At 34.6% G+C, this 21,460-nt stretch overlaps 4 protein-coding genes across 12 annotated transcripts; 2 read left to right on the forward strand and 2 right to left on the reverse strand.

The window, feature by feature from the left end:
• LOC123228624 (protein odr-4 homolog) lies at nt 1-4,832 on the reverse strand. Of its 3 annotated transcripts, none has more exons than XM_044654056.1 (11): nt 4,602-4,829; nt 4,307-4,525; nt 4,134-4,229; nt 3,958-4,046; nt 3,744-3,875; nt 3,247-3,367; nt 2,865-2,949; nt 2,664-2,773; nt 832-971; nt 538-634; nt 1-385 (listed from the first exon to the last, which is right to left on the reverse strand). In XM_044654056.1, the coding sequence occupies exons 1-11, from the start codon at nt 4,680-4,682 to the stop codon at nt 95-97; spliced, it is 1,461 nt and encodes a 486-aa protein (XP_044509991.1). In that variant the 5' UTR covers nt 4,683-4,829; the 3' UTR covers nt 1-94. The 3 variants fall into 3 exon arrangements, with proteins under 3 accessions (XP_044509991.1, XP_044509993.1, XP_044509992.1); XM_044654058.1 differs by having other exon boundaries at nt 172-327; nt 4,602-4,831; XM_044654057.1 differs by having other exon boundaries at nt 245-385; nt 487-634; nt 4,602-4,832.
• A 3,401-nt stretch (nt 4,833-8,233) lies between these two features.
• Nucleotides 8,234-9,532, forward strand: LOC123229636. Its single transcript, XM_044655554.1, has one exon. The coding sequence runs from the start codon at nt 8,234-8,236 to the stop codon at nt 9,530-9,532; it is 1,299 nt and encodes a 432-aa protein (XP_044511489.1).
• Nucleotides 9,533-11,722: 2,190 nt separating this feature from the next.
• Nucleotides 11,723-17,377, forward strand: LOC123229045 (CBL-interacting serine/threonine-protein kinase 8-like). 7 transcript variants are annotated; one of them, XM_044654604.1, is made up of 15 exons: nt 11,732-12,140; nt 12,213-12,437; nt 13,190-13,252; nt 13,358-13,429; nt 13,531-13,638; nt 13,722-13,796; nt 13,883-13,936; nt 14,041-14,166; nt 14,312-14,401; nt 15,195-15,326; nt 16,204-16,323; nt 16,504-16,620; nt 16,762-16,818; nt 16,913-16,987; nt 17,065-17,377. In XM_044654604.1, exons 2-15 carry the CDS (start codon nt 12,279-12,281, stop codon nt 17,164-17,166), a joined length of 1,350 nt encoding a protein of 449 aa, XP_044510539.1. In that variant the 5' UTR covers nt 11,732-12,140; nt 12,213-12,278; the 3' UTR covers nt 17,167-17,377. The 7 variants fall into 7 exon arrangements, 6 of the variants coding, with proteins under 6 accessions (XP_044510544.1, XP_044510545.1, XP_044510539.1 ...); XM_044654606.1 differs by having other exon boundaries at nt 12,217-12,437; XM_044654607.1 differs by having other exon boundaries at nt 12,227-12,437.
• LOC123229044 (pentatricopeptide repeat-containing protein At3g24000, mitochondrial-like) lies at nt 17,243-20,129 on the reverse strand. The gene is made up of 2 exons (XM_044654603.1): nt 19,880-20,129; nt 17,243-19,599 (listed from the first exon to the last, which is right to left on the reverse strand). The coding sequence occupies exons 1-2, from the start codon at nt 19,976-19,978 to the stop codon at nt 17,401-17,403; spliced, it is 2,298 nt and encodes a 765-aa protein (XP_044510538.1). The 5' UTR covers nt 19,979-20,129; the 3' UTR covers nt 17,243-17,400.
• Nucleotides 20,130-21,460: the final 1,331 nt, after the last annotated feature.

Consider the following 21,460-nt stretch of genomic DNA (forward strand, 5'->3'; position numbering starts at 1 on the left):
TTGAAAAATAAAAACAAAATCAATATAACTAATTTTTTAGACTACAAAAACTTGAAACATCCTAATTTATGAGCAAGAATTTGCTTAGTGAGAGCTATGGTCTCTTGACAGTAAGCAATAAACCTAACAAAATTGAGAGAACAAGGAAAAAGACAGCAGCCATGAGGTTGTAATTAGCTGTCTTCACAGGTTGTTTGCTTTTTTCCTTCGTGTCAATTCCCTTATTCTCTGAAGAAGAGTTGGATCCAGAGTGATAGGTATCTGCTACATCCCAAAAGGATTTAGAGATTATTACTGTGGGGGCTTCTACTTCAGCTTCCGAGATTTCTGAGGAATCAGAAACAGGTTCCATGGACATCAACTCAACTAAATGATCTTTAATAACCTAATCAAGCAACCAAAATAAATAAATAAATAAATAGAACAACTCATATCAATTAATTATGCAAAGAAGAAATGGGATGCAGTATAACTCAGCTTATTTACATTCTTTCTTTAAACTGCATAAGTTTGTCTCCTTAAGTCACAAGAACGAACCTCAAGTGTCTCAGATGATTGCAAGTAGTCACCAATGAATGTGCCTGCCAACCAAGGAAGAAAGACTCTCCGAGGAAATGAGAGGCTGCATGTTTTCCTGAGTTATATTAAACAGCAAAAACTGAATCAGTACAGATTATCATATACTAGTGACACAAACAGAAATTTGCATCAACATCCAACTTGTAGTTCAGAAGATGCAAGTTAAGGCCCACAGGTTATCCTGGGATGAGCAAGCACAAGATGCAGATAACAGTCCAGTTGCAATTAAATAAGTATTATTTTCCGAGGCACCTCAGGGAGTGCAGGACAAGTCTGGAAACAGGTTTCCCATTGCTTGCTTCCTTGCCAATATTGTCAGCTGCAACCTGATCCTCATCAGCCTCATCACAGATGATATCTAATCTGCTTTGCAGACTCCTAATTATATCGCCCTGAAAATAGCGCATGACACTGAATGATTGAATGGCCTAAGAGGGGGGGTGAATTAGGCTTTTAAAACTATTTATATCAATTTAAATAATTAATGCAATTGAGATCACTTGATGAATGTTGACTAATTTTTAATGGAATTTATAAAGATGTCAAGAATTGATTCAAAGAATCAATGCAAACAAGATAACATATAACACAAAATAAAAGGTAATGAGATAAGAAAAACAAACATGCGATATATAGTAATTCAGCACAACCCGACCTAGGTTCACTCCTCCATGCTATCTCCTTTGGAGAATTCCACTAATTCTTAGTTGACAAAACCCCAAACAAGTTTCTTTTCACAATATATATAGCTTTCAAGTTGCTATTGACATTTACAAGTGCTAGAACTCACTTTCTCTCACTAGAAATCTCTAGCCTCCGAAAGAGTAAACCGCACTCATTTACAACATGAATTTATAAGAAAATAAAGTTTAAAATTCGCTCAAAGAATGCATATAAAAGTTTTTGTTTGATACAACTCAACACAAATCCATTCAAGAAAATGAATAAACAAGAGTTTTGATTAGAGAGAAATATTTGAAAGTGAATAGCTAAAAAATGTTTTGCTCTCAAATGTATGAAAGTTTCAGCTTGCAAAAGTCGTTCCCAAGTGGATTTCATTGATTTTACATAGGAAAGAATAAGAAAAATTACCGATACGCACAAAACTAGTTGTTTTAAATTTCCAGAAAATGGAGAATTCGGTCAAACTGTTATATTTCAATCAATTGAATGTGATATGACACTTCTGTAGGGTTTACATGGCACTAGCTATTAGAAATTTTATCACCTAATTCAATCGACTAGATTTTTGAAAGCCAAAAGACATGGCTTTTGGATAATCCAACACCCACAATCGAAAAATTTGGCTAGTCAATTCAATCAACCGAATTTTATTGCACTTTGCCCCTTGAAGTTTTGAAAAATTATAATTTTCCCCTAAAACTTTGGAAAATAACAATTAACTCCATTATTTGGAAAACTCTATCAACTCTAAAATATGAAATTATAGTCTACAAAACTTTATAATATCAAATGAGTTATTGGAATTTGATAACAAATAAGTTAATTCATTAAATTTGAAAATTGACATTTTAACCCAAAATTTTGAAAGATATGAAAACAAAATTTTCAAAGTGCTTTCACATGCAAATAAATATTCTAATAAAGATTAATGCTTGAAGATTACAAAAACATTTACCTAAACTTCAGTTTTTCTTCAAATCTTCAAGAATTTTCATTTGAGTTTTAAATTTAATTTCAATTTTGATACTCCTTTAAGTGTATTAGGTAAATTCTGATAAACTTATACTCAAGTAAAGCCATTAGTCAATATGCTTAGAGACATGTTACTTTGTTATCATCAAACTAAGAGCATAATGACCACATGCCCATAAGATTAACAAGAACAAAGTTCCCAGATTAAGAAGTGGTGGTACAATCCCAAAAATAGATTCCTCACCATGGCTATTTATTTGAAGACTAAACTCAAAATGATGTTTGACACAGTTAATGTTTACAGTAGTCTGGCACCAAAGACCAGCACATGCACCAACCAGTATATCCCATTCCAAATGCATGAAATACTAAATCATGAATTTGTTTTCATTTCAAAGTAATAATACAGTAAAACTGAAATTGCTGACCTTTATTTCAGAAATAGCCTCTGAAATTGGTTCTTTTAAATTCAAATAAGCAAAAGAAGACAAGGAGCCATTGAAGACGAGAAGACCGACAACATCCTTTTGGTTGGAAGCTTTACAACATAATGATACAATTAAAATGTCAGACTTAAAAGTTTCAAAACAGCTTCAAGCAACAAAAAGAAATTAAATGACCTAACACACCTTTTGCAGATGTATCATTCAAGAATGGTAGAAGCAACTCAACTTCATGCAAACCATCTGTTGTGCATGGCTCATCATCAACAACCTAAAAATGCACAAAACAAAAAATAAAGTGGTCATCGAATGTGATTATGAAAAGGATGCACCATATAACAATGCTCATTGGAATTAATATGAATTGTTATTTTAATGGAATATAAACTCTAAAGGGAACTGTAAATTTCACTCTTTCTAGAGCCCAAATTTGAGTTCTTAGTATGACATTGTAGCTACTAATATTGATATTTTTATAGTAATTGAAAATTTATAATTCCACTATCAACTGTAGTAGGTGCACATTATGAGCAAATAGGTTTGAACAGTCCAAAACTGGAATGCTTACCAAATTTCCATCTAAAATGGCCTTTGCACTTCTCAACTCCTTTGCATGATTCAAAATTCCTTGGCGAAGAATGTCACTGAGAGTTGGGGCATTTGGTGCACCCTCATTACATATTGGCAATCTGGGAAATGTAATTGAGATATAAAAAGCCCAAATAGTATTATAACTAGTAACTTCAGAAAAAAATTACAATAAAATACTATTAACAAATTATAATATTTTCTCATAACGTCAGACATTTCAGGTCCAAAAGTTAAAAAAATCACAATTGACTATCTAAGCACAGAGTACTTGTGGAAATCACCACAATACAATTGGTGCATACATATCCTTCAGCTCTAATCAGGCTCTTAAGCACCCATAAAGGTGTTTTTGTTTCGAAAAGAAAAATAAACAGAATAATACAAATAAACTCTGTAAGTGAAGATTGCTTCTAGATAATAAAGACAGAAATTTGCTCACAAACAAAAGACAAATAAAACATTCAATAATATTACCCAAGACTGAAGTTGTAGGTGCACTTGAAAGTTTGAAGTGAATTTAAGACCTTTCCCATTTTGATATCACAAGGTCTTAAACTAGTTGATGTAACAGTATTTGAAGCCACCATGCAACTCCGACATGTCCACCTACACAAGCTAATTCTCTGGTCAAACTCCCTGCGAGAAACACAATAAATATATAAAAACGATAAAATGTATGCATTTGGACCTCCGTGGACTATAACAAATGTGAATTATCAATCTTTCACCACCATCTGTCCCCATAAAAGGCGCTTCTCTTGCAACTCCACTCACTGTCTGAAAGTTACCAGTAACAGACAAACATTCAAGACTAATCCCGAAATTTATAAGCTAATCAAAATGAAATACCAACAAAGAGAATACCTGGTAAAGAGCGACAGTAGAATTCTTGAACGAGCTATCACTAGCCCACACATAAATACCAATCACTTTAATACCTCCTAACAGCATTCTCGAAACCTAAAGCAGCAAGTCATTCAATCTTAACCATTGCAATGTTGATTGACAAACAAAGCTTTTTCCGAGTGTGAAATTACCTGACGCGCATGTTCGGCCACCCATTCCTGGTCGATGACTAGAGAGAGAGAATCGGAGGGTTGAGATTTGGATTTAGAGGTCTTTTTCTTCCCGTCTTTGGAGGAAGTTTCATTGAGAAAACAAACTGCCTCTCCGGCATCGTTTTGAGGGGTAGGAATTAAATCGAAGACAAAGCCTCGATCGAGAGTGGAGCTTAGCTTGCCTATCACAAGACCCACCTGCCAATTTACAAATTGAGAAAATCCCCAAATTCAAAAGATGTATAAGCTAGTAAAAAGGAGGAGGAGAGAGTACTTGGGCAGGGAGAGTAGATTGAGAGAGGCGATCTTCGGCTAATTTGAGTTGAGTTTCCTCTCCTACCACCCCTTTAACCATTGTTACTCGCTCAGGCTTGAACCAACAAAGAAGAAGAGATTGAGGCTGTGGAAAAGAGTTGAAAGAGTTCGCTGGTTCGGTCAGGTGGGTACAGAACAGTATTTCAGACTTGTCAAAACACGGTTGAATTGGCCCATGACGATGATATCTTTATTTGGGCTATAGCTTGGTCCTCGCTTTTTAGATTGAAGTCCAGTTACCTTTTGTATCAGTTTGTTAAGCACACCGTAAAATAGTTTAAGTTCACCAGAGCTTTGTTTGTGGGAGACCCTTTCTCTAGTACCAAATTATATAACGAGAAGATGCAAAGGTTAGATCAAGGGTAGGAAAATAATAATGACGATAAATATTAGTAGGATAATTTTGCATTCACTATATTGTCTTGAATCGATACGAGTATGGATGAATAAGAGTGTGTAAGAAATATATGAAGACTAAATGCTTTAACATTGTTTGATTAGTTATTTAAGAGTAGAGTTAGATTCGAATCAAATTTATTTGAATTTAAACTTAAGCTTGATTCAAAGAAGCTCCGAAACAAGCAAATCTCAAATAAGTTCGAGTAAGCTCGAGCTCAAATTGTTTATCAAATTCATAAACTAAAAATTTTGATACAAAATAATATTATTTTAATTAATATATATTAAAATAATGTTATTTTAATAACAAATTAGTTAAAATTTAAGTTCGAACTCAAGTTTATTTGCAACGAGTTTGATGAGCCTAAATTTAAATTCAGTTCGAATCTAACCCTATTCAAGATTTTATATTTATAATTATATTATTCATATCTTACGTACAAATTCTGACAAAGTATTATTAATGGATATATAAGAGTTATTTGAAACCATCATGCACCTTTTTATCTTTGTATAATCTTTTACTTATTTGAGCAAAAGGAAAGTCATATTTCTATATGTTACATTTAAATTTAATTTTAAATTTAAGTTTGTTTTTTTTTTTTATTTCATGTGAAAACAAGATAATTATAAGATTCTAATTTAATAAAGAGTTCTTAATTAGTCTGTATGTGAGAATTTCTGGCATTAATTAGTGTGTAAAAAACATATCGGGTCGTTATTCCTGTAGTTTATTATTTCAAGGTGGTATCTCGCTTTTAAGTAAGGTAGATTTGAAATGAGTTGAGTTTAAACTCGTATAAGTTTAAGATCGACTCAGTTTGCATACAACCAAACTCGAATTTAGGCTCAAACTCACATCAAAGGTGTTTGAGCTCGATTCATTTCAAAAGAGTCCAGCTTAATTGAGTTTTAAGTTTGATTTTATATTAAAATGATATTGTTTTAATTTATACTAGTCAAAACGATGTCATTTTGTATCGAATTTTTTAGGTTTGTGAGCTTGACAATCCAAACACTTTTAAAGTTTAAGCTCAAAAATATTGATTTTTTTAGCCCAAACTTATTTGAATTAAACTTATTTTAAGTTTGAACTTGAATAAATTTGGTTTAAATCCACTCTTACTTTTAAGGAATTTGGTTAAGGAGAACAAAACAGTTGTGTGAATCCTAGGGGCTCCAGCACAAACAGAAAACTTACAATCAGGTAAGCGCAAAACCTATTACATGCTTTTTCATTATTTGTTGGCTACAATTGCGAGTTGAACAATATAACAGAATTGATAATATATTTAAAATTCTTTTTAAAAAATGGCTATGGTGTGTGTTGGATGTACAAGAGAAATAAAAAATTAGCATTAGTCATGGTGCACGGCGAGAGTAACGCAGAGGAGCATAGATTCTGGCTCATGCTCTCTGACAAGGTATTCCACTTTGTGATTTTTTGGGAGTCGGGAATATGAAAAATCTCAGGGCCAGAGGACTTATTACCACCTAATTTTTAAGTCTATTTTTAAACTCACGTTTACAGAATTTAAAAAACTTAAATATTTATTTATTATTATAATTCTGTTAAAATTATTTATTATTTATTATATATAAATAATATTATTATTTTAAAAAATATTATTTAAAAATATTTAATTTTATCTTATTTTCTTTCAAATTTTGAAAATTAATATTTTCACCCTTATATAAACTTTTCTAGTTTAGAAAAGTGATTATTTTTTTTCCATATTTAGATTTTTTTTTCCCCTCTTCGGTCGCCGTTATATTTTTGACAATCTCTTCTTCCCACCCAAATTGTTAGTCAACTCTCCTTTGTCATCGTGAGACCAAGAAGTGTTGACAAAATTAACGAATGAACAATGATTAAATCTCCATCCTTTATTTGCCGATAAAGAGAGATAAATCTTTGTTTGTTTGTCTGTCGATGGAGAGAGACAAATCGTCCTCATCTCTCTCCATTTGTTTACAGAGAGACACCATTAAGTTTTCTATTCTTAAAATTGACATTATAAAAATAAAACAGTAATTTCATCATTAAGTTTTCTTTAAATAAAATTAAAATGAATAACTCTTTACATATTTTATCTTAATATTTATAAATTTGAAAACCTACAAATTAGTTTTTAAGACCTTGTTCGTCACTTTAATTGAAATATAACTATTACCATTGATTTAATGATGAGGATAAAGATGAGAGTGACGCCAAAGACTATTGAGAATAACAAGACTATGAAAAGCTAAAGATGATAAGGATTTGATTAAACCACAACGTCAAGACATTTTGTGAAAGTGACACATACATATTGGAATTCATTTAATGGGTTTTGTGTTAAGATGACTAGAGAATAACTAGTTGGAAAAAAGATAAGAGGTTATGCTTACGTACACTCATAAGTTGATGTTAATGGTGAGATAATAGCTAACAAAGGTAAGTGTTGGATGACTTATCAAGGTAATGGAAATTATAATTTAGTGATGATGACAGAGATCAACCAAAACATCCAAGAAAAAAAATGGAAGAAAAACAAAAGGGAAAGACAATATTGACTATAAAGAGTGTTTTTTTTTTTTAATTTTTGTTGATTTAAGTTTATTTATACTTAAAAAATAATAATAATTTAACCTTTTAATTCTGCATTATAATTTTTTTTTAATTTATAAAGTTTGTTTTGAGCGGGAAAAAACTATGATATATACGTATAAATGTGAAAAAGGTTTTTACTTGTTAGGGCAATCCGTGGGTGGGAAAATGGGAAAATTAATTCGCTCTTACTTAAAATAAAATGCACTGTTGACCATTTGAACTCTTTCGACGCGCACCACATCCACCACCGCCGCTAGTCTTCTTCTATGGTAGTTGTCGTTGTGCACTTTCTCATTTTTCATGTTACTCTTTCTGACTGGCAGTGGTGCGGTTGGTAGGTTGGCTTGGCACAGGAGGGAGACCCACATAAATTGTTTTTTAAAAAATTTAGTAAAATATTTTTAAAAATATTAATCATTATGAAAAATCTTCTCTCCTTACCCACTTGTCATCGTCAGGCTACGTCCCTTCTTAAACATTCCAGTAGCTAGGCCTAGGTCCCATCCGTACGCAGCTGCGCCGTTTTTCTATCAAATGGCTATAATTTGCCACAAGCCCTAACGGCGCAAGAGCCTCTCTCCTCTCCTGCGCCCTCTCAAATGGAAAATTATTCTTATTCTCCTTACCTCGACTGCGGCAACTCTTCCCCGCACTCTCGAGAAATCGACTGCGAGAATCAGTCATGGGACGAGCTTCCGTCCAACTCCAAAGTCAAGTTCATGTGCAGTTACGGCGGCAAAATCCAGCCCAGACCACATGATAAGCAGCTCGCTTACATCGGCGGTGACACCAAAATCTTAACTGTTGAACGGAATATCAAGTTCAAAGTCATTATGAATAAACTTTCTGCTCTTTACGGCAATGACAATTTTTGCTTCAAGTATCAGCTTCCCGGCGAAGACCTCGATGCTTTGATTTCTGTGACCAATGACGAGGATCTTGAGCACATGATGTTAGAGTACGATCGCCTGGTTCGTGCTTCACACAAACCGGCAAGGTTGAGACTCTTTTTGTTTACATTGAATTCCAAAATAACGTCGGATTTTGGTGCAAGTGAGACGAAATCCGAGCGACAGTGGTTTGTGGACGCTTTAAATTCGGTCCAGATCCAGCATCTTGATGGCTCTTCGCCGCCAGCAGCCGCTGTATTGGCGACAAATCCCCATTTTTTGTTTGGATTAGATAAACTGAAAATGCCGGAAACTGTTGCGATGAAGATAATTTCAGATGTAGTTGAGAAGGAAGTAACAGCAGGAGCCGATTGTGGATCTGAGGATCGACACGTGATGGAAGATCAGATGATGGAGATCCAGAGGCAAGAATTACATAGATTGAATATTGGTGGAATTAATACTCATGAACAAGCGAACCAAAATCCCAGAGTTGGTTACGCCGGGCAGAAACTTGTTCCGGAGAAAATTGCTCCTCCACCGGGGGCAATTCCCTCGCCAATGCAAATATCAGTTCCATCTGAGTATATACCGGAACGCCATACGACAGCTGCCAATTATCCGATTGAGCAGGCCGTTTATTACATTCCAGCTGCTTCAGCCGCTGGTGTTTATTCGGCTCCAACTTTGCGACCCGTTACTGGGGTAACGGGTCAAGCTTATTACGGAGTGCAGAGGGTGGTACAGGAACAACCAGTGTACAATGCGGTAGCAGCGGCAGCTGGTTCAATTCAGCAGCAGGTGAAAGGTGGGCTAGTGGCTGAGCCTGGTTATGTACAAGTGGGTTATGATGGTGCAGGGAGACAGGTGTATTACACGTCAGCTGCAGCCCCAGCAGCAGGAGTGATGGCGCAATACCAGGCGGTGGCTGTGGATGGAAAGCAAGGTGGTGGAGCATTGAATCAGGAGGGTAAGACAGTTGTGACTAATAATGGGTCATCAAACTAGCTCGGTTTGATTTCAATTTTTAAGATTTTTTTGTTGTAAGTTAATTGTTAAATAAGAAACAAAGATTGTTTGAATTGTATGGGGATATTATGGGAAACATAATTTTTCAAGATATTATATGTTTGATTTGCAGGTGAAGATAAGCGATCAACCTTAAATTAAGACCTTGATGCAGTCTAAGCCTATAAATTTCCTGATAGTAGAAACCATTTTTCATTGACCTGTTCATCAGAGTACCGAGACTAAGTAATTGTCTTATTTTACCGAATGGCTTTGGCTTAACAAAATGATTTACCTTCCAGCAAAGCCACAGCTTTGTCTGCGGAGAATTCAACATCTATTATGAAGTCCTGTTCAACGTACTGCTTTTCTCAGTTAATCAGTGTTTTTAGTTTATAATTGCAGTATCCTAACAAAGAAAATTTATCACCTGAAGCAAATAAAAGTTGCCAAGTTGATAAGCTATGATTATACATGAAAATAATATCATTCCGTCAAGCTAGAGAAGCAATGTCTAGCAGAATATCCATATGAATTTGCTAATAGTAGAAAATTTTCATTTGAAAAATAGCTGAAGTAGTACTTGTGATTGGGTACAGAGGATTTAAGATATATAAAGATAATAATATAATGAGATGCACTAGTGACATAAGAGAATGTTGATAATTGAACAAGAAACTATATATGAAAAATTTCATAAGGTTTTGAATTTAGGAATTAATCTATTATAGAAACGTAATTACATAACAATGAATATTTAAAAATAAATCAATAAATTATTATTAATATGGCATACATATTTAAAATTGATGTTTTATACATAAAAGTTTGACGTGCTAAGAATTGAGCTTGAAATGCATTAGAGAGGTTTGTCAGAAGAGTCCTTCATGCTTATATACTAGACTATTGAGACAACCTTAAGTCTTGTAACCCCAACAAAGTGATGATTCTAATCGGTGAACATGTTCTTGCCTAGGCGGTGTCTATGGATGGAAGGCAGTGGAGCGTTGAATCATGAGGGCAAGGGACTGGTGAATGCTAAAAGCCCGACAAATCCAAGCCAAAACCAGAAAACAAATCATAGTCAGAATACATACAGCACAGAATGTGCTCAAAGGTTGCGCTGAAAGTGCTTTGCCTTAACCAATATTATCAACAACACTTATAACTCTAGTTCCTCCAGAAAATTCAATACAAACTTCTAGATATAGAGAAAAGAAACAACACCATCGTCAACCAAGTCGTGTCTACGGGTGTAGCATTTCCAAGTGGCTTAACTTTTTTTTTTTTTGAATGATTGAAAATATGCCTAATTTCATTAGATTGATAAATCCTAAGATGTAATTGTATTGGATTAATTAAAAGTGATTTATTATAATATATTGTTAATCAGTGTCAAATTATTCGTGACCTGATATTTCACATAGGAGAGACAATACCATTTAAAACCTGGCATTTCACAAAGATAGTTTTTCTCTTTATCATTTAGCCCAACCCTTCCAAGTGGCCTAACTTGATTACGCCATTTCGCAGCATCATTGAAAGGTGAAAAGGCCTCCACAACCACAAGCATAAGCTGCTTTTCTTTTCAGATGGGAAAAGCACGATTAGCTGGCGTATGCCAACACAGCACTTGAAAGAAGGAAACCCTTAGATGCTTGAGGTAATATATATCGACAGGCTGATGATCTTTTCAATTGCCCACATTAATTTCTTAATCGCCATGATACGTGTTCAAAGTCAGGCACATGAAACAGTCCAGATCAGAGAGACTATATAGACAGTGGGCCTAATTCTCCACTAATTCATGTCGGCTTAGGGAACATTGAACTTGAAATTCTATATAAATTTCTATCCTAATAATAAACCCATCAACTGCTTTAAATATTATTTTATAAACATTAAGGTAATGAGTTTCACATTCTAAGAAATCAAGATCTCTGATTAAAGCAAGAAAACGACGGTTCACCGTTTCAACTTAAATTTATTGTTGTTGATAAGAAAAATTGATGAGCTGCAGCCTTGTTTTACTTTTCCATTGTTTGATACAGTAGAATTATAAAAAATGGATAAATATCAGGACCTAGATCTCCTTGCAGTTCACATCAGCCGCAAATATATACCCATAGTTTTGTGACACTGTTTTTTGGAACAGAAGACCCAGAAGGCCCATAACTGCCGTAGAGAGTTTCATTTGACTTTATATGTATGCTTCTTGTTTGCCATTTGAAATGGAAAAATTATTAAAGAAAGTTATGTGACAAGATTGCAAAATCGGAGGAAGATCAAAACAATATGGGAATTGTCAGTGTAGTGGTGCTAGGTTTCGGACTTCATTTGTTTGGTGTGATTGGTCATTTTATTATTTAATTCAAATAATATCTAATCCCTCAATAGGTACGGTAAATTTATCTGTAATTTTCTCCTCTGCTTTCCCATTTTACTTAAATTCAGACCAAACAAGAATGTACTGAGAAAATAATAATGAACTTTCGGACCAACTAACTAATCGAGTCCCTTTTCTGCTTTGAACGCCTGGACTTGATAAATTCTTCTGTATTATTCTTCAAAATTTGAAATCAAATCTGGAGTGTGTCTGATCATACAAGTAAGTTAGTAAAATTACTATTTTTTAAAGCGAAAAGGTTTCCCATTATCTATTTAATATGCTGAGCCTCAGTTAGAGTTTTGAAGAAAAAAGATAAAGCATAAGGTAGCCGCGGAGACGAGAAGAGAAGTAGTAAAAATGGTGGTCAGGAAAGTGGGCAAGTACGAGGTCGGGCGGACGATCGGTGAAGGGACATTCGCCAAAGTAAAGTTCGCGCAAAATACAGAGACAGGTGAAAGTGTTGCTATGAAAATTCTTGATCGAAGTACCATAATCAAGCACAAGATGGCTGATCAGGTATGTCTTGTCTGTCTCCTTTTAATTTTCCAATTTCCAACAAAAAATTTGCTTTTTTGGGCTTTTTAAGGCACAAATGTTTATTTCCAAGTACAGGGTTCATTGGGAGAAACTCTGTGCAGGAGTAGGCAAACTATTGTTAAGCCTTGAATTTGGGATTTTTTTTTTTTTGGGGGTTTAAAAGTTCAATCTTTAGGATTACCATGTTGTTTGGCTGTGAAGTATGCTGGGGAGTTTCATTAATGACTTGCCGTTGAATTAGCGTCGGAGATTCGACTCTCAACTCTGACTCTAAGTTCTTCTCTTGGAATTGCCTTGCTAATAACTGATTGTTTCCGATATAGAATTTGGTGCCAAGTGCTCATCAATTCGGAGTTCTTTCAGGATAGACATTTAGAAAAACTTGTGTGATTTGATCCATTTGTCATTGGTTTAACTTCCATGAATTTCCGGGTACTGGGGGTGGCAGTTTTTAACTCTTTACAATCATGGTGCTGCTTGAAAGAAATAAAGCAGTGTAAATGATGTATTGTTTACTTTAAAAAAAGAAAAAAATTGATTTGTTTGGTGTAATCTTCCAATTCAATGCATTTCTCGCTTGATGTAGTTTCCAGGTTTTGATATTTTAGGTATTGTCAGCATATAATCTTAATTTTTTGTAATTACTATCTAGTATAATTTGATTCTTCAATTTTATGCAGCCTTGTATCCAAGTATGTTTTTCTTGAAATGACTCATTTATTCTTTTACAGATCAAGAAAGAGATATCTATAATGAAGCTTGTCAGACATCCTAATGTGGTTCGGCTTCATGAGGCATGGGATATGCATATTTATAATTTTGTGGATGAGATTATTAGTGTTGACCTTGTTTCGTCATTATTCAGTCATATTCCCTTCTGACTCTTATTGCTTCATTAGGTTCTTGCTAGTCGCACAAAGATCTATATAATCTTGGAGTTCATCACAGGTGGTGAATTGTTCGATAAAATAGTAAGTTGTCTAATTTGGGATCTAACATCTGAAGATGTTTAAGTCTTGACTTTATTATCTGTTTCCAAAGTGTAATGGTTGATTTACTTATGATCATGTAGGTTCATCATCGTCGACTCAGTGAAGCTGAGGCTAGGCGATACTTCCAACAACTTATTGATGGTGTGGATTTTTGCCATAGTAAGGGTGTCTACCACAGAGATTTGAAGGTGTTCTTCTGGTAGCATTTGAAATGATGTAGTGCTTCCCTGTTTCAATTTATTCTTACAATAATTTTCCTTTTTGTACACAGCCCGAAAATCTTTTACTTGATTCCCAAGGAAATTTGAAGATATCAGATTTTGGTCTAAGTGCATTGCCAGAACAAGTAATACAACTGTCCCTCCTTTTACTAGCAGCATAGTTAAGAGGAATGATAATAATGAGTCTTTACCTGGTAATTTATGCATATAGGGAGTTAGTCTACTTCGGACAACATGTGGAACTCCTAACTATGTAGCACCCGAGGTAATAACAGAATGGTCAGTCCAGTATTAAAGGAAATATAATGTGATTGCAGCATTTTATATCTAAGTATGCTTCTTCATCAATGTTTTCATTTTTCACTCAAGGTACTTAGTCACAAGGGCTACAATGGTGCTGTGGCAGATGTATGGTCTTGTGGGGTAATTCTTTATGTTCTAATGGCTGGATATCTTCCATTTGATGAGCTTGATCTCACCACGCTATATAGTAAGGCATGAACTACATTTTTTGGGTCTACTATTTATGATAATTGTGCAATAAGTATCTTTCTTGCTTGCATTCATCCAAAGTTTGACGTCAGTATCAGTGTTACATTAGAGTTGATTTTAATTGGATTGTTTCATTTCCTTCCTGCAGGTTGAAAAAGCTGATTACTCATGTCCGTCCTGGTTTCCAGTGGGAGCCAAATCATTAATTCACAGAATTTTAGACCCAAATCCTGAAACTGTAAGTGTTACTGTCTTTAGAGACATTGCTTCCATTATGTCTATATTTGCACACTTTTGGCTGCTCTTGTGATTATGATTTGTATCAAGAACATGGAATTACAGATATGGATGGTATGATACCATAATTACTTAAATGATGATTTTCTGTACAAACTTAAACTCATAACTTGTACATCGAAAACTTGATATGTAGTTGGCAAAGTGGGTCATATTTCCTGTAGAAGTAACTTCTGCATATTCATTGGTCATGATAGTGTTGCTGTATGTGATAATCCACTGATCCTCGATCATGCCATTTTTGACCTCTTAAATTTAGACTTTGTTTAGCACCTTTTATTCAACCCCGTTATATTAAATATGTGATCATGAGTAATGCCAGGATACCCTGATCACTGCCTCTTCTATCTTAATGGCTTAAGGAAGCCATATTAAATGCTCCAAATTCCGATTTCCCTGCTGTCACCTTCTCTAAGAGTTTATCACCAAAATTGATACTCATAATTCTGATTTTACTGTCCCATGCTACCTGAAAGGCGTGCGTTCTACTTACGAATCTGCTTTTTGTTTGCATGGTCTTTCCTTTTACCTTGCCTAACTAGTCCCTGGTGCTAGTATGAAAATGAAAATTTACCTTATGTGACATTACTGCATGACTTTCTTACTGTTTGGTTGGTGTCATTACCTTGTGTTGTGATATGATAAAAAATGTGTATGAGACTTCAGATGCATTAGTTAGTTTCTATACTTCTTCTGGCTGTTTCTAAAGTTCATTAGTATACATGTGTGTGCAGCGTATTACGATTGAACAGATCAGAGATGATGAGTGGTTTAAGAAGAATTATGTTCCTGTCAGACTTCTTGAAGATGAAGATGTCAACCTGGATGACGTAAATGCTGTCTTTGATGATCCTGAGGTTGGTAAGGCATGAGCAATACAGATTTTTTTTTTTTTTAATACTTCAATCACTACATAAATGCTTTTGGTTCTACTACTTTATGAAGACTTGCCCATTGTGTGCAATTATTCTAGCAAATCTGAAGTCTCCTACTATAAACATTGTGCCCATATCAGGTTCTTCTTTTCATAATTTGTAATATTCTGATGGGTACCTGAGTAGTCCGCCAGCAGCAGAGCCTTGCCTGGTTACTTCCTCAGCTCTCACAGCCTCTCCTGTGTACCAATCTCAACCACAACACAGCATACAATGGAACAGGAATGGCAACACAAACACAAACACATAAGACAATGAAAATATGTATTGTATTGAATACGTTTCCAGGAATGAATACAAATTAGTTCTCCAATACAATGACTATTTTCATCTACTACACGGCTTAATCAATTACAATTCTCTTCACTAATTTTTCTCCAGAAAGTTACACAAAAACCCAATTAAATCCCCACAGTACATACTCAGCATTCGAGAGAACCACTCTCTCCCCACTTTTTCCTTAGTTTTTTCACCTGCTTCCCTTTTCCCATACCTGCTCCGCTTTTTCAACTCTTTCCATAGCCATTTCATTTTCTCCTGCTCTGCCACGCTTTATATTCTTAGTGGCTGGATTTGCATTAAGGTGACAGCCTTCCGATCTTGCCTTTGGGTCACAGCCTTTTTTATTTTCTCTTTTCCTGTGGGAAATGTATATATGAGTTCTAACATATTCAATTGAACTTTTCCTTTTGATTGGCGTCCTTATTAACTGACAGAGGCGGTGCCCATATCAGGTTCTTGTGTTCAGATGCATTGTTGTGGTGATCTGGTATATTATTGACATTATCGGTAATGTGGTTTATTGTAGGAAGGGCAGGCTAATGAGCGATGTGGGACAGAGGACATGGGCCCTTTGAATCTCAATGCCTTTGACTTAATCATTTTATCTCAAGGTTTGAACCTTGCAACACTATTTGACCGTGGAGAGGTATGAATGTCTCATTGTACTGCTTAAATTTCCTTAATTTGTTCTGAGGCCTACTTGAGTTATCGTAAAATTGGATGACCAAGATTAAAAAAACAAAAAGAATCGCCTTTCAACACTTTCCAAATTAGGGAACCTGCAGTCACAATTTTTTTTTGTTTTAAATTATTGATGTTTTAACAGGACTCTGTAAAGCATCAGACACGCTTTGTGTCACAGAAGCCAGCAAAGGTTGTTTTGTCAAGCATGGAAGTTGTTGCACAATCAATGGGTTTTAAGACGCATATTCGTAATTATAAGGTGGAGTATCAGACCACTATATTTTTCTACTTTCACTTAATATTTACCTATGTATTTATATATTCATTTAATTTTAAACTGAAAAAGTGATCCTGAGTGGTTTTCCGAAACTCATTAAACAAGATTTGTTTCAATGTTTAGATGAGAGTGGAAGGTCTTTCTGCAAACAAGACCGCTCATTTCTCAGTCATCTTGGAGGTAGGTTTTCGACCCTTACTTTAGACGAGAATCCAGTTTTTCTATAATTTAGTTGGCTGATTTTGTTTCCTTTTATAAAATGTATGGAGTGAAGATATTTGAAGTTGCCCCCACATTTTTTATGGTAGACATTCAGAAAGCTGCTGGAGATGCCAGTGAATACCTCAATGTAAGTTTTCTGTTCATCAGATGGCCCAAATTGACCTCAAAGTTTGATTAAAAAGGATCCCTTATCTGCATTTGCAGTTTTACAAGAACTTCTATAACAATCTTGAGGATATCATCTGGAAACCACCTTTTGAATCAAGCAAACCAAGGATCACCAAGCCAAAGAGTAAAAAGCGTTGACCTCTTTGCATCGCAGCTTCAGGATTATCTCTCAGATCGGCTTTCAAAATTGATACATGTAAATATTTTTTTTTACTGTATGGTTAGTGTTTGTTATGAACTCAGTTTTTTATCACCATTAGCTAACTGTTACAGAACAGATTATAGGGAAAATTACACATTTGCAAAAAGTATGATAGCATTCTTAAACGAGTAAAAATATTTTGGAGTATACTTAGAATTTTATCGAAGTTTTCAAAGACGGGCACCAAAATCTCCACATAAACAATGTCCGGCAACAAATTTGTGGAGCCGTTCGCTATCCCTAACGATGATATTTCTAGTTGTCAGTGACGAGATAATCTTCATGAAAATATGGCAATCCCTGGACATGGTGGTACTCTTAATAACTATTAACGGTGCAACATTCAGTGTGTTCAACAACCCAAATGCAATGGCCAGCTTTTCACTGTGATAAACAGAAGATGAGAAAGTCTTTTCCTCGCCATCGTCCTCAATTAGCTCAAATCTTTCTTCTGATTCGTACCCAAGAGCCTTTGCTTTGTCCAACAATTCATCCAATAACTTGTACATCTCTGCACTCTGAGGATGCAGCATATCATTGGGCTTAAATGGATAGACTTTGCCTTTAATGCTAATCCAGCTCCAATCTTGTGTTTTGCTTAGTTCCTCTTCTTCCATTGCTTGTTTCACCCTGGAAACGTCCTCCCACCTTTCTGCAGAGGAGAACATATCCAACAACATAAGGTATATTTCAGGATCTTTCGGTTTAAGTTGAATTAGCTTTTCAGCTGCAAAAAATCCTAATTCCTTATTCCCCTGTCTCCTACATCCCGCAATCAAGAGCGACCAAATAACCTCGTTGGGTTCAGAATCCATTTGCTTAATGAAATCGAAAGCTTCCTCTATACGACCTAACCTTACAAACATATCAATCAGGCATACGAAATGGTCCATCACAGGCTTGATTTTGTAATCCTTTTGCATCATCTCAAAGTAACTGAGTGCTTCAGGGACCATTCCACCATAGCTACAAGCTGATAAAACACCCACAAAAGTTATCTGATTTGGTCTAACTCCTGCAACCAGCATATCTTCAAAAAGCTGTAGAGCCTGCTGACTCCAGCCGTGATTTGCAAAACCAGTAATCATAGAAGTCCATGATATCAATGTTCTAGTATACATCTCCACAAATGCTTTGCTTGCTCTCTCAATGCTTCCACATTTGTTATACATGCCAACAAGAGCAGTTCCCACAACCACCTCAGACAAAAACCCGGATTTAAGGGCCTGAGCATGAATCTGTTCCCCTTGTTCTAAGGCCACCAATTTACTACAAACAGTCAAGATACTCGAAAAGGTGTACAAATCTGGCTTCAAGCCTGACCGATTCAATTTTGAAAAAAATTTCAGTGCCTCAGTTCCACTATGGTAAGCCGAAATTTCATCCTTAGCTAGATCAATCATTTGGGCATGGCCTGCGATCATAGCATTCCATGTCACCAAGCTGACATGTTCCATGCAATCAAAAAATTTATTTGCCGCATCAAGTGATCCACATTTCAGGTACAAATACATGATGGAATTTTTTATGCGGAGGTCTGATTCATAGCCAAGTTTAATGCTCACAGAGTGAAGTTGTACTCCAAAACGCAGAGAGAGCATTGTAGAACACATGCTCAATATGCTAGTTACTGTAAATTCATTAGGTAAAATGCCTTCAGAAAGCATCCTAGCAAAAAATTTCAACCCCTTTGAAACTTCACCATTTTCACCACAAGCACATATAACTGAAGTCCATGAAATCACATTCTTTTCCCTAATTCTCCTGAAGGCTTTAACAGCAGAGCGCAAGTTGCCACATTTTGAATATAAGTTACAAAGTGAGTTTCCAACGCTAGCGTCATCTTCAGTCCGATACTTAACAATATAGGCATGGATTTGCTTCCCCAATTTAATAGACTCCAATGAGGCACAAGCATTTAGAGCAGTTCCAAGAGTGATATTTGTAGGATAAGCTCCAGCTTCCAGCATCTCTAGAAAAACATGAATTGCAAGCTCTGGCTGTGAATTTTGGACAAAACCCGTCATCAGGCTTGTCCATGCAACAGCATTTCTTTTAGGCAGATTGTCAAAAACCTTTTGAGCCTCTTCCATATATCCACATTTTGCATACACATTAACGAGAAATGTCATGACAAAAAAGTCTTCATGGGTTCCAGTCTTTATGATGTGAGTATGAACAACCTGTACATTTGAAATTGAATTCCTGTTTATGCATTCTCGCAGGACAGGAACATAATAAATTGTTTCAACCTTTTTGCCCTCTTTTATCATAGTAAGAGCTTCTTGAAAATCCAGAGACCTAAGTAGTTCTGAATTTCCATTCAATTGATTAACTGTCTGATTTCTCTGATAGGAAATGCTAGGATTCTGAGAAATCAGATGAAGGTGATGATTAGTGCTTGCTGAAATTAATATAGTAAACCAAACTAGGACAAAAAGAAAAATAAGTAAAAACTTGCTCCAATTCAGTCCCTTAGAACAAGTAAAACTCTTTAAAAAGAAAAACAAAAAATTTATCTTTTTTGAGCTTCAATTCTTTCATCATGTTGTATAAGATAACAAATACAAATAACAGAAGAAACTTTTTAAGAAATCGGTTTCTTCAAATCCAATACACCAAAACAGAGATTTGATAAATGATTGGTACCTTGTGAGTGGGAAAAGAGGTGGAAGGTGCCGGCGGTTTTGTGAAATGTGGCTCGAGTTTAAGAGTGCAATTAACAGTAACTAAAGGCAAAGAAGCCATGAACAGAAGTAAACAAGAGAGATGTTAGAATAAAAATTAAAGAATTACATCTTGTGGTGGGTGGCGTGGCGGGGAATGGATAGAGCTGTGGTCTGGTGGGAAGGAATGGACCATGTCAGTTATCAGTTAACAAGTACGAGTTGGATGAAATACGTTCGGCAAATGCGCAGACACCTATGAGTTTTATATTATTTTAAGGCCCAATAAATTTAAGAGACAATCTAAGCTTGTTATCTCTACCGGCATATATTTTTTTATATATAATTTAAATATATAAATAATTTATTATTATATGGTTAAATATTATTATATTTTTAATTTAAAATTAATTAATTATATAATGAGACATTATTTTATATTCAAATTATATATAAAAAATAAGTACACATAGTTTTATTATCCTTAATTTATGATTGGATGAATAATATTGGGCAGAGCAACTATTTCCCACCTGTTTTTGGTCTTACTAACACTTTCCAACTCTTGAATTTTAAAAACGACATTTCTCGCTTTCTGTCAAAATTCAAACATTAGTTTTAATAATTAAAGAATATTTTTGTAAGATTAATTCTGCTTACAGTCTTAAAATATAAAAAACTTATATTTTATTTTACTAACTTAAGAAATTATCCCTTACACTCTTATTATAAATTAAAAAAATAAAAATTCTAACCACAATTAAATCAATCCCAAGCTTGTAATCACATAAATTATAATTGAAATTATCATTAGAATAGTACTGAAATGATACAATTCTAATTAAAATCACACTAAAATATTGCAATTCTAGTTGAGATCACACCGAGATGGCACAATTCAAATGAAATCATACTTATTAGGCATGAAACTTATTCAAGAGACGAAAATAGTCAATCTTTGGTCAAACAAAGACAAATCGTCTTCATCTAGTCTAAAGAAACGAAAACGACAAAGTCTTTGTTGGATGAATTTATCTTCATCCAACGAAAATAGTCATTAGACGTTAGCATTTCAAGGGAAAACAAGTTGGTGAGAAAGCTAATTGTCAACAGAGACAGTCAACAAAGAAAAAAAAACCTTAAAAAAAAATAATTTTTTAAATTTTGAATTAAAAAATTGTTAGTTTGTTAAACAAAAGAAAAAATTTTAGTTTTTTAAATATTTTTTTGTTAAAAAATAATTTTACTTTTTAATTCTAATAAAAAAATTTCATAGAAAAATAAATATTTAAGTTTTTAAAACTAAGAGTTTAGAAATAGATCACAACTTGGGCGGAAATAAGTCTTTTGGCCTTTTATCTATCCTAAGAAGAAAAACATTTTTCACTAACCTAACCTAACGGAAGTTAAAGAAATATCATTAAAGCAAAAGTCTAATGAGAAATAGTCCTCCAAACGATTTTCGTATTACTGCCTAAACACCCACGTTCTTGGAATTACGGCCAAATTATTAAAAGAGTACCCATCCATATATCTGGAAATCTATGAAGAACCCCAGCTTATT

The sequence above is a fragment of the Mangifera indica genome, chromosome 11 (genome assembly GCF_011075055.1).
Source record: "Mangifera indica cultivar Alphonso chromosome 11, CATAS_Mindica_2.1, whole genome shotgun sequence".
NCBI lineage: Eukaryota > Viridiplantae > Streptophyta > Magnoliopsida > Sapindales > Anacardiaceae > Mangifera > Mangifera indica.